At 41.0% G+C, this 13988-nt stretch overlaps 2 protein-coding genes across 6 annotated transcripts in view; both read left to right on the forward strand.

The window, feature by feature from the left end:
* Positions 1 to 13988, forward strand: part of SLC7A9 (solute carrier family 7 member 9) — a 304184-nt gene that overhangs the window by 71897 nt on the left and 218299 nt on the right. The gene's annotated exons all lie outside the window — the stretch shown is intronic.
* ANKRD27 (ankyrin repeat domain 27) overlaps positions 1 to 13988 on the forward strand; it is a 44805-nt gene that overhangs the window by 1223 nt on the left and 29594 nt on the right. For 2 of the 4 annotated variants that reach the window (XM_063313174.1, XM_063313175.1), the window contains exons 1-11: positions 3926 to 4627; positions 5496 to 5606; positions 6319 to 6475; positions 7021 to 7175; positions 7647 to 7706; positions 7804 to 7857; positions 7946 to 8011; positions 8702 to 8778; positions 9362 to 9483; positions 10236 to 10314; positions 12596 to 12728. In XM_063313174.1, coding sequence (XP_063169244.1) covers positions 4526 to 4627; positions 5496 to 5606; positions 6319 to 6475; positions 7021 to 7175; positions 7647 to 7706; positions 7804 to 7857; positions 7946 to 8011; positions 8702 to 8778; positions 9362 to 9483; positions 10236 to 10314; positions 12596 to 12728 — 1116 coding nt within the window. In that variant the 5' untranslated portion in view covers positions 3926 to 4525. Of the gene's footprint in view, positions 1 to 3925; positions 4628 to 5495; positions 5607 to 6318; positions 6476 to 7020; positions 7176 to 7646; positions 7707 to 7803; positions 7858 to 7945; positions 8012 to 8701; positions 8779 to 9361; positions 9484 to 10235; positions 10315 to 12595; positions 12729 to 13988 lie in introns of those variants that run through there. The other 2 variants (XM_063313172.1, XM_063313176.1) reach the window with 2 other exon arrangements.

Here is a 13988-nt window from a genome sequence, read left to right on the forward strand (position 1 = left end):
GCATAGTGAATGTTAGGCTGAGTGGTGGTTTGACTAGACTATGGATTTTGTTCTCCAGGTGACAATATTATTGCAACGTTGTAGTTATTCCTCAGGATTCGGTTCAAATTACAAGTGACCTTGGCATACTCAGAACCTTCTTTAAAAATTCAGAATGCTGACATGTTCCAACTTGCAGAATTGCCTTATCTTCACCATCCACAAGCCCATTGAGACACTTACTTGTCTGGTTCCTCTTTTAAGTTTATTTTTAGTGTAAAGTTTTGGTTTAGTTTCTGTTATGCTTCTTACAGTCTATCTATGGGGAATGGTTCAATCTTCTGATGCAGTTTGATCACCCAGTCTTGATTTTATTAGGTAGACAGATACGATGCCAAAACAGTATGTTTTAAAGGATCAGGTCCTGGGAAGTGAACCATGCATACTCCGGGTGTAGGTATCAAGCAGGGTAGCAGACACAGATTTGTTCAAGTGGAAGAGATTCAAATATGCATGGATATTTCTTAATATCTAAATCATCTCAAGTCATATGGCTGTTGTATTTGTAAATAGCACTGTATCTTATCAACTGACTTCCTTAGTGTTGAGAACTGCACATTTGAAGCTATGTCATAACAGTGTTAGCTGCATAGTAAACACATTAGGTAAAGGTAAAGGTTTCCCTTGACGTAAAGTCCAGTCGTGTCTGACTCTAGGGGGCGGTGCTCATCTCCGTTTCTAAGCCGTTAGAGCCGGCGTTGTCCGTAGACACTTCCGGGTCATGTGGCCAGCATGACGACACAGAACGCTGTTACCTTCCCGCCGAAGCGGTACCTATTGATCTACTCACATTTGCATGTTTTCGAACTGCTAGGTGAGCAGGAGCTGGGACGAGCAACGGGAGCTCACCCCGCTGCGCGCCGACCTTCCGATCGGCAGCTCAGCGGTTTAACCCGCAGCGCCACCGCGTCCCCTAAGTAAACACATTAAGTACTCATTATTTATAGTACTGAGTTTTGCAGGTAGTTGGCTTCTACACCAGCCTTTCTCAACCTTTTGACCCTGAAGGAACCCTTGAAATATTTTTGGGCCTTGGGGAACTCCTGCACATTCAGTCTCAAATATAGGCCACAATTTACAAATTATTACATTTGTTTCATGGGTAGGCCTGGCCTGTATATATGCGTTAACAGTGTTCTTAAACTAAAAAATAAAGAATGAAATGTACCTTTTAAATGTGAAGTTGCCTGAATTTGAAATAGTTTTTTGAATAAATCGTGATCTCCCAGGGAACCCCTAGTAACCTCTCACGGAACCCTAGGATCCCTCAGAACCCTAGGATCCCACGGAACCCTAGGATCCCTCGGAACCCTGGTTGAGAAACCCTAGTCTACACTGAAACTATCATGGTACAACTAGATTTAATTCCTCATGACTTCTTGAATACAATACAGAAATTATTTTCCATTTACTTTTTAAAAAAAAAATCCCAGTCAAGTGATCTCCCATCCAGGTACTAATGCCACTTAGCTTCTGAGCCTAGGAGCTGGTTTGGTTCTGCCACTTCCAATAAATGCATTAATATCCACTGTTTATCTAAGAAAAGTAGTGTGCAAAGTACTCTGAGTGTTCTTGTCAAAATATTTATTCAACTTCTCTTAACTGCTGGAGAGTCATCTGTTTCTTGCCTGTCTTATCCAAATACAATAAGTAAATTAGCTGGTATCTCATAATAATTGGCTCTAACCAGCTGTCTGTAATGACTGTGGAGTTAAGGAAAAACCCTAGAATTTTGCTTACATGTACCTACCCCAGATTAAGATCATCTGCTGCATGAGAGGGCTGTTTCAAATTGGCTGGAAATTTTAGAAGTTCAGGGGGGGAACAGAAGTTCCCTTAGAGAAAACTTTCTTGGGGGTCTAGGACATAACTTTATGGCTTTTTAAACATGGAATGATTCCTCCATTTTTACTCAATGAAACCAAATGTATTGTTTGGGCCTTTTGGCTGAGCAAAGTTCTAACTGTATCCTAGTTCTAATTATGCTGATTATTTCTGAGTGTATTTCATGTAATTGGCTGCCTAGATAATGTGTAGTATTATGGGATAGCTATAAAAGGACTGGAAGTGCTAGAAGCCATGTAAGGGGGTCCTTGTTCTTTGACCCAACTTTTGAATGAGTCTGGAATGTGGGATTGGATTATAAGACAGTTAAATGATTTCTTTTTAATTGATAGTGGGGCCTGGATTTCAACTCTGCAGGAGTTCTAGGAGGTTCTAGGAATTTCTGAGTTCTAGGAGTTGTCTAAGATCCCAGTGCACATTACGTTTGTGTGTTTTTAGCTTAACAGTAAAAGAAACTCCATTGTGCCCCCAGTTATCCAGAGGCATGGTAAACTTCCTTTTGTTGGGTGGTTGAGTCTGGATTCCTGCATTGAGCTGGGAGTTAAGATTGCATGGCTGAAATTCTCCCTACCAACTTGATTCTATGAACTCTGGTTTATTCAACACCCCTCTTAAGAAATTGTGGCATAATGTAATGCTAAATGTCCTCTTTGCTTGTTTTACAAAAGTTTTGGCCATACTGTTTAGATGCAGTGGTAAAAAAGATAGATCCTTTCTGGGTTTTATCTTCCTTGGTCACTGTGAGGATGTTCTGGTCAACCGAGGAAAAAATAGGTCATGCTTTACGTGTTACATTACCATAGCAATGTTGGAAGTTTGAAATAAATCCTAAAATGTGCTTGTCCTAAACCTGCTTGTACTGGCTATTATGCCAGAACAGTTGATTGTAAATAAGCCTGCTTTGCTGGTGACGCTTTGTGAAACTCTTTTCATGAAAAATTGGGATGTGTGGTGAAAACCAGCGTGTGACCAAGAACGTTTTGTAATATTGTCCTTCTGATGCTGTAAATCTTCAAAGTGCTTGCGATCATATGTTTGCCATGCCATGCTCATTATGTGTAGAAAGCTCATAGAACAGAAAAACTTTTTCCCATGTCTCGCAAAGCTGTGCAACATATCTTAGGCCAAGGACTATTTTGAGAGCCTTTATGTTAGCGTGGTGAAGCTTGTACTCCAAGAAGATGGGTGCAAGGCAAAGAAACAGTTGGGGCCAAGATAAAAACAAAATTGATATTGATGTAATTTGTTTGCTTGTCCAGTAATGTAGTCTAATAATGATCACTATGAATACCCACCATATAGTTCCCCTACCAGTCATTAAAATAACAGTTCTATAGCAATTTTTGGAGGGGCTCTGAAAGCCATATATAAACTTTGGCGTGTCAACTTCTGCATCCTTGGCTTAGTCCAATTCTGGTTTTCTCCAGATGTTTTGGACGACAGTTCCCATTGTCTCCAGCTAGCAAAAGTATTGCCCAAGTTGGCTGAGATGACTGAAACCAGTCCAATAGATTTGGAGAATACAGAGTTGGAGAACACAGAACCAAAGTCTATCTCATGAAAGGAAGAGAAAACAATTCCTAATCCAGCAAATTTTTCTTGTAATATAATGAGAAAGCTTCTACAGCAACTTGTATAGGTCCTGTGTTATGAGAGCAAATGCCACATTTCAAATAATTTTCTCTGTGGGAGTATAGGTCTTGCCACTGAACAGTACAGTAGAGGTAGTCCTTGCTTAACAACCACAATTGGGACTGGAATTTCACTTGCTAAGCGAAGTGGTCGTTAAGCGAATCTGACCTGATTTTATGGCCTTTTTTGCAGTGGTTGTTAAGCGAATCACCACAGTTGTTAAGCAACCCATGTGGTTGTTAAGCGAATCACACAGTTTCCCATTGATTTTGCTTGCCAGAAGCTGGCCATGAAGGTTGAAAATGGTGATCAAATGACCACGGGACTGCAACAGTTGTAAATGTGAACCAGTTGCCAAGTGCCTGAATTGTGATCATGTCACTGTGGGGACACTGCAACGATCATGCAAGGACCGTCAGTTTTTCCAGCACCATCGTAAGTCCGTACTGTCACAAAACAAATGGTTGTTAAGCAAAGACTACCTGTATTGGTTCAATCCTCAAAGAGATTATTCTTGAAGTAGGAGTTAACACCTAGCAACTTGGCTAATTAAAAAAAAAAATTAAGAGTTGGATCTGGTTATAAGTTGGGAAACTACCAGAAAATCGCAAAGTTCTAGAATGGACTGAGACACTGGAAAAAAAATAATATTGGAAGTAGGGCAGTAGCAAATCATTTCTGTATCACCAAATAAGCCTGTGCGAATGTGTCTGTATTGTCACTTGAAATTGAGCAACTGAATTTGCTTCAAGGAAGTAATCATATTTACCTGTTACCAACAACATGCTGTAGCATGGTAACATCTTTCAGATAAAAGAAGGTAGATGCTGTATAATCCTAGAACAAAGTACATGATATTTCTTGGAAAGATAGTTGTAAATTAATATTTTAGTAACTATTTTCTTTGATTAAATATGTTGCTGCAAATTTGACTCTCTTTTTGGGGTGGGGGATATGGAATAATTTTACTTTTCAGAAAGCTGCTGGACTGGATACTTTGGAGGGCCCTATGGCTGTGTATGATGAAGACCTCTTGAGGAACCCTTTCTATTTAGCCATGCAGAAACGACGTCCTGATCTCTGCAGGAAGGTTGCAGAACTCCATGGAACTGTAAGTAAATTGTGGTGGCTCCTAAGATTCTCCTCTCGAGGGGCCAAGAGTGAGCATAGGTTTCATCTAGGGCAGTGTTTCTCAACCTTAGCAACTTTAAGATGTGTGGACTTCAACTCCCAGAATAGATCAGCCAGCTTGAGGACTGATCGAGGAACAAGTGTATTTAAAATAGTTATGTACCTGTCATGAGTAAGGATGGCGAGCAGGGGGCTCCCATCCAGACTGTCAAGCGCACGCGTAGCACTGATGAATTGTTCAGCCATTCAAAGAGACACAGATTGGGACCGCCTTAACCCTTGGGGGTTATATGTCTGAGTTTTCCCACGCTTCTTCAGTTTGTTAGGATTCCTGTTAAGTACTAGCAATAAATATTAGAGACCAGTTCCTTGTCTCAGTGTGTTTCCTGGTTGTTAGGACAGTACCACTTCCCACTGAAACTGTCAAAAGGGTACGGTGTTTGATTCTCCATGGTGAAAGTACTGGGCCTGCAGATACATGTAATTGAAGTATCACAGAAAGGGGTGTTGAACATAGCTTCTGCGATGGGAATAATTTGAGAAGTTTCTTTAACAACCCCCATATGGAGCAACTATAAGATTAATTCAGTACAGTATAATCTAAAATTGTTTTTCAACCTTGGCAACTTCAAGATGTGTGGACTTCAACTACCATTCCTTAGCGCTCTTGTAGTTTAGTTCTCCTTGGAGAAGATGAACTCAGCCTTTTGTTGAAATTGGAGATAAACCAGGCCCTGCTTGTTTTTCATGGTTTGATTTCTAATACTGTGGTTAGCAAAAATGTGATGGATTTGGGATCCGGCTTGGTATGCAGTATACGCACTGATAGCCTGTAACTCTTTTTCTAGATACTGGTACCTTGTAAAGGCAGTCTTTCCAACAGTGTCATTTCAGCTTGCCAGTTTGACTCCTACATTCTCAAAGCAGCAGACAACAACTTTCACACTTTGAATGGAAAGGTACAGGCAGTATAAATAATGGGGACCAGTTCAGACGTGGATTGATAGTATTTCTTCAGTCCCGTGTAGATTTTTTTAAAAAAAATCTGTTCAATTGTGTCTGATTCTTGGAGACTGCCTGGGCAAGTCCCTGCAGTTTTCTTGGCAGGGTTTTTCAGAAGCGGTTGGCCATCGCCTCCTTCCTCTCATGTAGAATAAATGGGCTGTAAACATACTCAGCTGTAATGCTCAGAGAAATGTGATAAACTAGCAAGATTCTCCTGCAGGGGTTATTAATCTCTTCAGGCTTCATTGTTCAGATGTGATTGTGTGCAAGGATGGTAAAATCCTGATTTCCAGGGCTAATGTATTTAAAATGCAAAATTCTGGAGGTCCATGAGATGGCAGAAAAAAATGTGTGTTCGGTATCTTTCGCTGCACCCAGTGGCTGCCTGAATAATTACAGACCACGTATGATAGCCATGGTGATTTCAGTCTTCTTAACCAAAATCTAATGAGATTTTAGTGGGGTTTTTTTTCTTTGCTCATGAGAGTAGATGATCTTATGGGATTTGGCTATTTTAAAATCTTAATTTAATTTTGGACATCTACAGAGACTATTTAGGGAATATTGTTGACGCCTGGGAGCCTGCAGGTCCTATGTTGCTTGTGGTGGTAGTCCTGCTGTTTGCCCTGTGAGTTCATCCTTTGGTCTCTCTCCTTCTCCATTTAGGAAATCTTTATACAAGGAAATATGATCATCCTTGGGGGCGAATTTAACCAGCATTGCCCAATACCTATTCTCTTTGAGGAAACGTTTTATAATGACAGGGAAGAGAGCTTTAACATCCTTTGTATAGCTCATCCTCTGGAGAAAAGTGAAAGTAAAGGTAAAGATTATTGTTTTTCCTTAGCGTTGACTGTAGATGCTTGGCCAGTTTTTGAACTGCTGATCTCTGCATGAGTTAACTTCTTTTTCATTGTGAAAGGGAATATTAAAAACATTTAATGAACCTGCAGGCATGAAGCTTAAACCCTTTTTGCACACTTGGGAGAAACAATTTATTTGCAGTTAGGTTCACCCATTGCATTAAACTATAATATGGTTTCTTGGAGTTTGGCTTGGCATCTTATATGAACCCAGTCATCATGGTTTCTAAATGTTGTTTGTGGTGCTGTGGAAATTCAGCTAATTGGGGCTTAATCAACACATCATGTTTAAGCAAACCATGACTTTGTATAATGTGTAAACAGGTCATGAAGCAAGCAGGAAGGACTTTCTAGACTCTAGGATGGAGTTTGGCAGTAGAACCATCCTAGTTTCTCAACCCTTCTTCTGTAACTGGCTTTATAAATGCCACTGGGTGAATTTGCCTCTGTTTCTTGGAGGAACCAGGGAACTTTCTGTCTGCTGACAAGTGCCTTCCCATTTCAGAACCATCCTCGACGGCATCCAACTCTTACTCCTTGAAAAACATTGAAGATGTGAAAGAGTTCTTGGGAAGGCATGCAGAAAAATTTGATAAAGCTATTGCATCTTTCCACAGGACTTTCAAGGAACATGACAGGAAAATCCTGCGACACTATATAGTTAGTATTTCCACTTCCAGTGAATTTAATACTTAACTGCATGTGACAAGTGCTGTCATTAAATTAACATTTTCCCCAATCTCTTCTGTGGGGAGGAGGCTTGCTGAGACTCTGGCCGTGTCATATGCAGGTCACCTAAAGTATGCTGCTTGCTTCAGAAATGAATTAGTCATATGCCGGCTTACGTAAATAGAACGATACTGTGAGACATTCATTTGCAAATCATTTTAATTGGGGTGCAGCTCTAGGTATTACCCCCTTATTTATTGCGCCAATATTTCATATTTGAGAGTGCCTCAGGTGTATTACTGAATAATGTGCCTGGTAGCAACGTTCTTTAATGACTGTCCTACCACTCTACTTAATTATTCAAATGAGATTTGCCTGGTATTTTTAAATGCTTGACTATTTCTTGCCCCCCACTCTCCAATTTTCTCAAATGCCTGTAATGCACTTTGTTTTGATCTTCAGGATTCTGTGAACGCCCTCTACACAAAATGCATTCAGCAGTTGTTGAGAGATTCCCACCTTGTAAGTACAGATGTGTGTGTGTGTAAACACATTGCCACCCCTTTGTTAGAGGCACCCTGTGTGTTCACTCTGTTTTGTTCTCTCTTAAATAATTTAGAGAATGCTTGCAAAGCAGGAACTTCAGATGAACCTGATGAAACAAGCTGTGGATGTGAGTATTCTGGGTTGTCAGTGGGATCTTTGTCCCCCCCTTGAGTAAACCTTCGGAACCCTTTCTTTGTTTCTCTCTATCGGAACAGATGTATATCCATCACTCTCTCTATGACATCATCTTTAAATATGTGGGGACCATTGAAGCAAGTGAGGTAGGTACCCAAATGTGCCTCAGTTCCTCCAATGCCAGTTACGTTTTGAAACCCAGGTGTATTTTCCCCCAGGCTGGAATATAAAAAGCACATGTGTTGCGTTATTAGGGAGAGTCCTCATGCACTGAACAGACCTTCCCTACAGACTCCATGTGGGATTCTCAACGCTGCAACTTGGAGGCCGCACGAGAACTTGGTAAATTAGGGAAGAAGGATCCTAGATTTAAAGGGGTAACCATGATTTGATGTAAAGCAGCTTCCTGGGTCCCATAGCAGCACCCTCCCTGGAGTCCTAGGAGTTTGTCAGCAGGGCCATTGTTACAAGAAAGTTGCCATTGCGGGCGTGGCCAAAGCATCCATGTGCCAAAAGATTCCTATCCAGCAGCCTTTCTTGCCCTTCCAGAATAGTTTTATCACTTTTTGCTTGGAAGGTGGCATGTTTTTTTTAAATAAAGCTTTCTTACGTTTTTCAACAAATACATTAAAACTACAAGAAATGGAGTATACTACAAGAGAAAAAAATGAACTAAAGAGGGTGAAAATACAAAAAAGTACTACTACATACTACAAAATGTAGGCTGAATAGTAGAGTCACTGGACCTATTGTTGCCTGGGGGTGCCAGGTTGGGGAATTAAGTTCCATTAAAAGTCTCTTCTGCCAGGACTTACTGTGGTGTCTTCCCTGCTTAGGATGCAGCTTTCAACAAAATTACCCGAAGTTTACAAGACTTGCAGCAGAAAGATCTGGGTATCAAGCCTGAGTTCAGGTGAGTTGCCAGCTATTTTTAAAGGGCTTTCCTAGCATAGTTGAGTTGAGGTTTGGGTTTGAGTTTCCAAGAAAGAATGGATAAATTTGGGAGAACAGAGGCAGATCTTATTCCAAACTCCTTGCTTCTTCAAAGAAAGAAGGGAAGGGATTGTGAAGTTTCCTTAGAGACTTTTACTGGTTTTAAAACAAGACTGTTGGCCTCATAATGTGAGCCAAAGGATGCGATTTGCCATCCCTGCTTTAAAATAGATCCTGGCCTAACATTTCACTTGTGGCGGCATTGGGCTGTTTTTCATCCTGGGGTGTATGAACACTGAAACCGATCTGTGTTGGGGCTGCTGGCATTTCAACCAGCCCGTGAAGCTTGGAGACCTTAGCCGATGAGCAGTTCTGAAAGGTGCTAGAAGCAGCTGGCCCCCTCCTTTTTGAACAGTTTGGAATCCTACATTATGTTAGAGGAGTTCTGGCCTGGAGCTTTTGAACAACTTGACGTGGGGATCTACCTTCTGAGAACTTAGTTCTTTTTATTTTGCCCCTGCTGCACGCTAAGCCGCTTTTCCTTCTGACTGCACTGTTTTCAGTTTCAACATCCCACGTGCAAAGCGAGAACTGGGGCAGCTGAACAAGTGCACCTCTCCCCAACAGAAGCTTCTCTGCTTGCGCAAAGTGGTGCAAATCATCATGCAATCTCCGAGTCAGAGAGGTGGGTCACTGGGGGGGTGAAGCCATCGTTTCGAGAAGTTGCTTCTCTGTGCCTGTGGAAGCGTCCTCCACGAGCTTTTAAGTCAGCGTCCAGATTTTGCTTTGTGTTACTTTGGAAAACGAGGGACCCAGCCTAACCTTGGTATGGAAGTCTCTCTTTCCTGTATGAGGAATGCAGTATGTTTATTTCCTGTATGCAGGGTAAAAGCTGGAATGGAAATTATCATTCACTTGCAGTGCTTGAACTTTGCACTTGAGTCCGCTTAATCCTATGATGATGGTTTGAAAAAAATGGGAAGGGCGAAGGAATCAATGTTACGGTGATTTCCAGATACTATTTTAGAAAAATGTACACACGTAGGTAATGTGTATGGAGTCTCTTACAGTACCTGCGGTACCCCATTTATTTCTGCATGTTTGCAGGACGCAAGCATTGGATTCACACATCAGAGCTGTAACATGTTTGTAGCATTATATGTACAAAGCCTGTCAGTGTCTCTTGTAAATCATGGTTTACAGTGTGGCATCATGGGAGAACAAAGCTTTTGCATCAGGCCGTTTCAAAACTGCTGCAAACGATTATTATTAGATTTATAATTTATTTAGAATTTATTTAGAATTTAGCACTGCAGATCTACAGTCCAGAAACTGCTCTATTCTAACACATTGCTAAAGTGCCTAAATAGAATGATTAAGATACTGTTTCTAAGCTTAAACAGGATGCGTCTTTTTTTCCCTCTTTCTTCCATTCAGTTAACATGGAGACTATGTGTGCTGATGACCTCCTTTCAGTGTTGCTCTATCTCCTTGTGAAAACAGAAATTCCTAACTGGTATGTAGCCTGCTCTCTGCTGTTTCAGAGAGTCCTCCTCGAACAGTTACAGGCATACTGCCCAAAATAATACCCTAATCGCCTCACAGCTCAAATATTGCAATGTGCTCTGCGTGGGGCTGTCCTTGAAGGCCATTCAGAAGCTTCAGATCATCCAGAATGCAGTGGCCCAGGCAGTGATGGGCCCACCTCAGTATGCCCATGTGACACTTCTGCTCCTGAAGCTACACTGGCTACTGGTTTGCTTCTGTGTAAAATTCCAAGTGCTGGTTATGACCTATAAAACTCTACGTGGCATGGGGCCTGGGATCTCTCTGGAATGAAATCCCCCCGAGATCTGATTTGCTCCCACCCTGACCATGTTCTGGAGGGCCTTAAAAACCTGGCTCTTCTCACAGGTCCTGGACCACAGTGGTTGGAGCTCCGTGTGAGTTTTGTTGATGTGTTTTTTGGGTTGTTGGCTGGATTTGACATCTTGTTCTTTATCTTGTCCTTCTCCTATTTGTTTTTGTTGGCTTTATCTTTTTGAATTGTATTTTATTTGCTTTGTCATATTGCAAGCCACCTAGAGTCATTCTGGAGTTGGGTGGCACCTAAATTGAGTAAATTAAATTAATTCCTCTGATACGGCCACTGTAATCAGTTCATTCAAATGTCTCAATTCGTTTCTTCTCTCTTTAAACTAGGCTGGTTAGCTACTAGCCAACCCCACTATGCCCCCACCCCCCACTCCTTGATCTCAGGAGCATGGAAGTTCTGGATCATGCCTCTTCTCCAACTTAATGTCCTTCTGATGTGTTGAATTGCAACTCTCAAAACCCCAAGCCTCTGCATTGCACAATGCAGTTTAGGCTCTGCACATGAGCCTGAGAATAGTGCACCTCTTTATCTAAATTATTTTCCCTTTGAGTGAAGATCACAACACTTTGGTGGAGCTGGGCATTTCCCAGGTGGTGGCGATGGCCATCCTGAAGCCTAGTGCAGCCCAGGTCAAATTAATATAATCTGAATACTAAACAGGGTACATACCTTCTGCTGCTTTGGGGCATCCGCTGTCCTCAGGCTCAAACATCATGTATTTTTAGCCACAGATTTTGAAATGTGTGTAGGATGTTAACATCCATTATGAAATAGACCTTGACCATTACTTGGCTTGATAGGCAGATGGAAATTAAACATCTGCTGCTTAACTGCTGCATTTCCATGGATTACATGGATTATTAGAAATATACTCATGGTCTTGAATGTCAGTTATAACCTAATGCTGATTTTTAATTCTTTGTGTCTTGACTGTCAAGACATTTTTGCAAATGCACCATGCAATAAGCTTGGGACAGTCCTTGTGTGGTGTGGTACCTCTTCAAGAGTTTTGTACTAAACGCACAACTGTGGTGAGTTTTATTTATTTGATAGGATTATACTAGACAGAAATAAAGCTCAATTGCTAAACACTATTGGAGCAGATTTGCCTTCTCTGCAATATGGATTATACAATCAAAATATCCAGAAATGTTGTAAGAGCTTGAATCCTGGTTTTGTTTTGTTTTTCAAGGCTAGGCAAATTCTGTTACTCTACAGTTTCATGTTCTGGTGAATCTGGAGGCAGACTGTTTTGTCTCAAAGGTCAAAGTACATCCCATTCTTTGATGTACAGAAGATGAAACTGCATCACGCCATTTTGAATTTCTGCCTTCTGGCTGAGTTCACATATTCCATTAAGTCATAGTGTGGCTTGCTTTTTTGTGACACAGTGTATTCTGGGAATCCAGCTGCTTGTGGTTGTAACCTGTGATACATGGGCTAGTGCATTGGGTGAATTAAGCTAATTAAGGCTATTTAGTAAACACTGGTGAAAGGCTTATGTTTGAATATAGCCATAGTATGGTTTGTTTTTGGCCTCTCATGTTGTACAAACTCAGTAGTTTGGATTAGTAAACACAGCTTAGCACAATGTGCAAATCCAGCCAACGGGCTGATCTAAAAATACCATGGCTTTGAGCCATGTGTGAACCTACCTTCAGTTTGTCCTGGATCACCATGATAATCAGGATGATTATGAGCCTTATGAAACAGAAAGAATAACTGTCTGGTTCCTGCCTTGCAAGGAGTGAGCTCAGAAGTTACCTGAGTTGAAATGTAACTTTTGTTCGTAATTGAAGACTAGCAGAATTAGAAACAAGTTATCAGAAAACTTGAAGATATATTTAATGGATGGATATAGGGTCCAGTTGCACAAATCGTTTTTTGCTTCCTGACATATGTAATTTTATTCCCTGTCTAGGATGGCAAACCTGAGCTACATCAAAAACTTCAGATTTAGCAGCTCAGCAAAGGATGAGCTGGGATATTGCTTGACCTCTGTTGAGGCTGCAATAGAATATATCCGTCAAGGAAACCTCTCTGACAGGACACCGGTAAGTCCCTGTAATGTGGTATATCCTGTCCTAGCGTGAAAATCTAATAGCGTCCCCTCTTTGTAGGCCTTCAGGATTCTGGCCATGTTGTAACAGGAGCCCTTTCTGGAGAGCTAGTTCAGAAATGTATTGCATTTGTCAAAGCTGGTCATTTTCCTGTATATACTGCTCAAGCATTTCAGTCACTGAAGCCTTAGGCTGGGTGAAAAGATCCACCTTTAATCTTGTGCATACAAAGAGCATGAAGGCTAACCCAAATTGAAGACCCCAAGCTACAGGAAATATCCTTGCGTAAATGTGCCTGTGCTGTTCCACGCATTTCACTTGTAGATGCAGGCTTTTATTTCTTTAGCTCAAATCGTCCTAAGACAGGAGTATGTTTTTATTACATGGCGTGCCGGTAGATGGGGCCAAGACAAAATACATTTTGATTGAGTAAATTGAATCAAACTTAATTTGAATGTATTGGGATGGTTCTCTGCCACGTATTTAATAACTCTGTCGCTTTCTGTTACACTAAAAATTAGCCTATGTCAACAACTTCTGAAGGGCCTTTCAGAGCTGCACTTAAAAGTGCCATTGATTTAGGATTACAGTAGTTGGCACAAGCCTTTTTTAGAGTTAAAAACAAAGTCACCTTTAGATTTCAGCATTCTGGGCTTAGTCAAATCATTTAAAGCCATGCTGATAAATTAAGCGGAATAGATTTGAACAGCTTTATATTCTGGGCTGAGTGAGAGAGAGCATAGTGCTAAATCAACAACCTTTGTGTGTCAAGACATACAGCCAAGTTACAGTGATCACACAGTTTCTGCCAGCAATAAATTGTCGGCTTGTAGAATGTGTTGTCATGTGTGAGTGAAATCATAGCAGATACAGTAGAGTTTTTTTTTTTTTATAAAAAACTGCTTTAAAGGCACTCTGAAGATAATTTTAAAAACCTGATGGGTGGGGAACTTACAGGTGGCAATTCAAGCTATTTTCTGGAACAAATGTAGAGGTAGCTGGCACATTTTAACCATGGTAATAGTTTATTTTTATCTTCAAAGTGCTGCTAGATGCTTCATTAGGTTAACCTGCCTTTTCTTTCCATTCATGCCATTAATAAAACTCTGCCAGCTTCAGATGCTCTGCATATAAGTTGACAAGTGGGATGCAGCATTATAAAGCATCAACATAACAAGCTGAAAATGCCAGGGACCTCTTTCACATTGGTTTAAGGCACAGTGGGGTTTGTTTAGTTTTCCCCTAGCAAGAAGT

This window comes from Candoia aspera, chromosome 11, assembly GCF_035149785.1.
Source record: "Candoia aspera isolate rCanAsp1 chromosome 11, rCanAsp1.hap2, whole genome shotgun sequence".
Lineage (NCBI taxonomy): Eukaryota > Metazoa > Chordata > Lepidosauria > Squamata > Boidae > Candoia > Candoia aspera.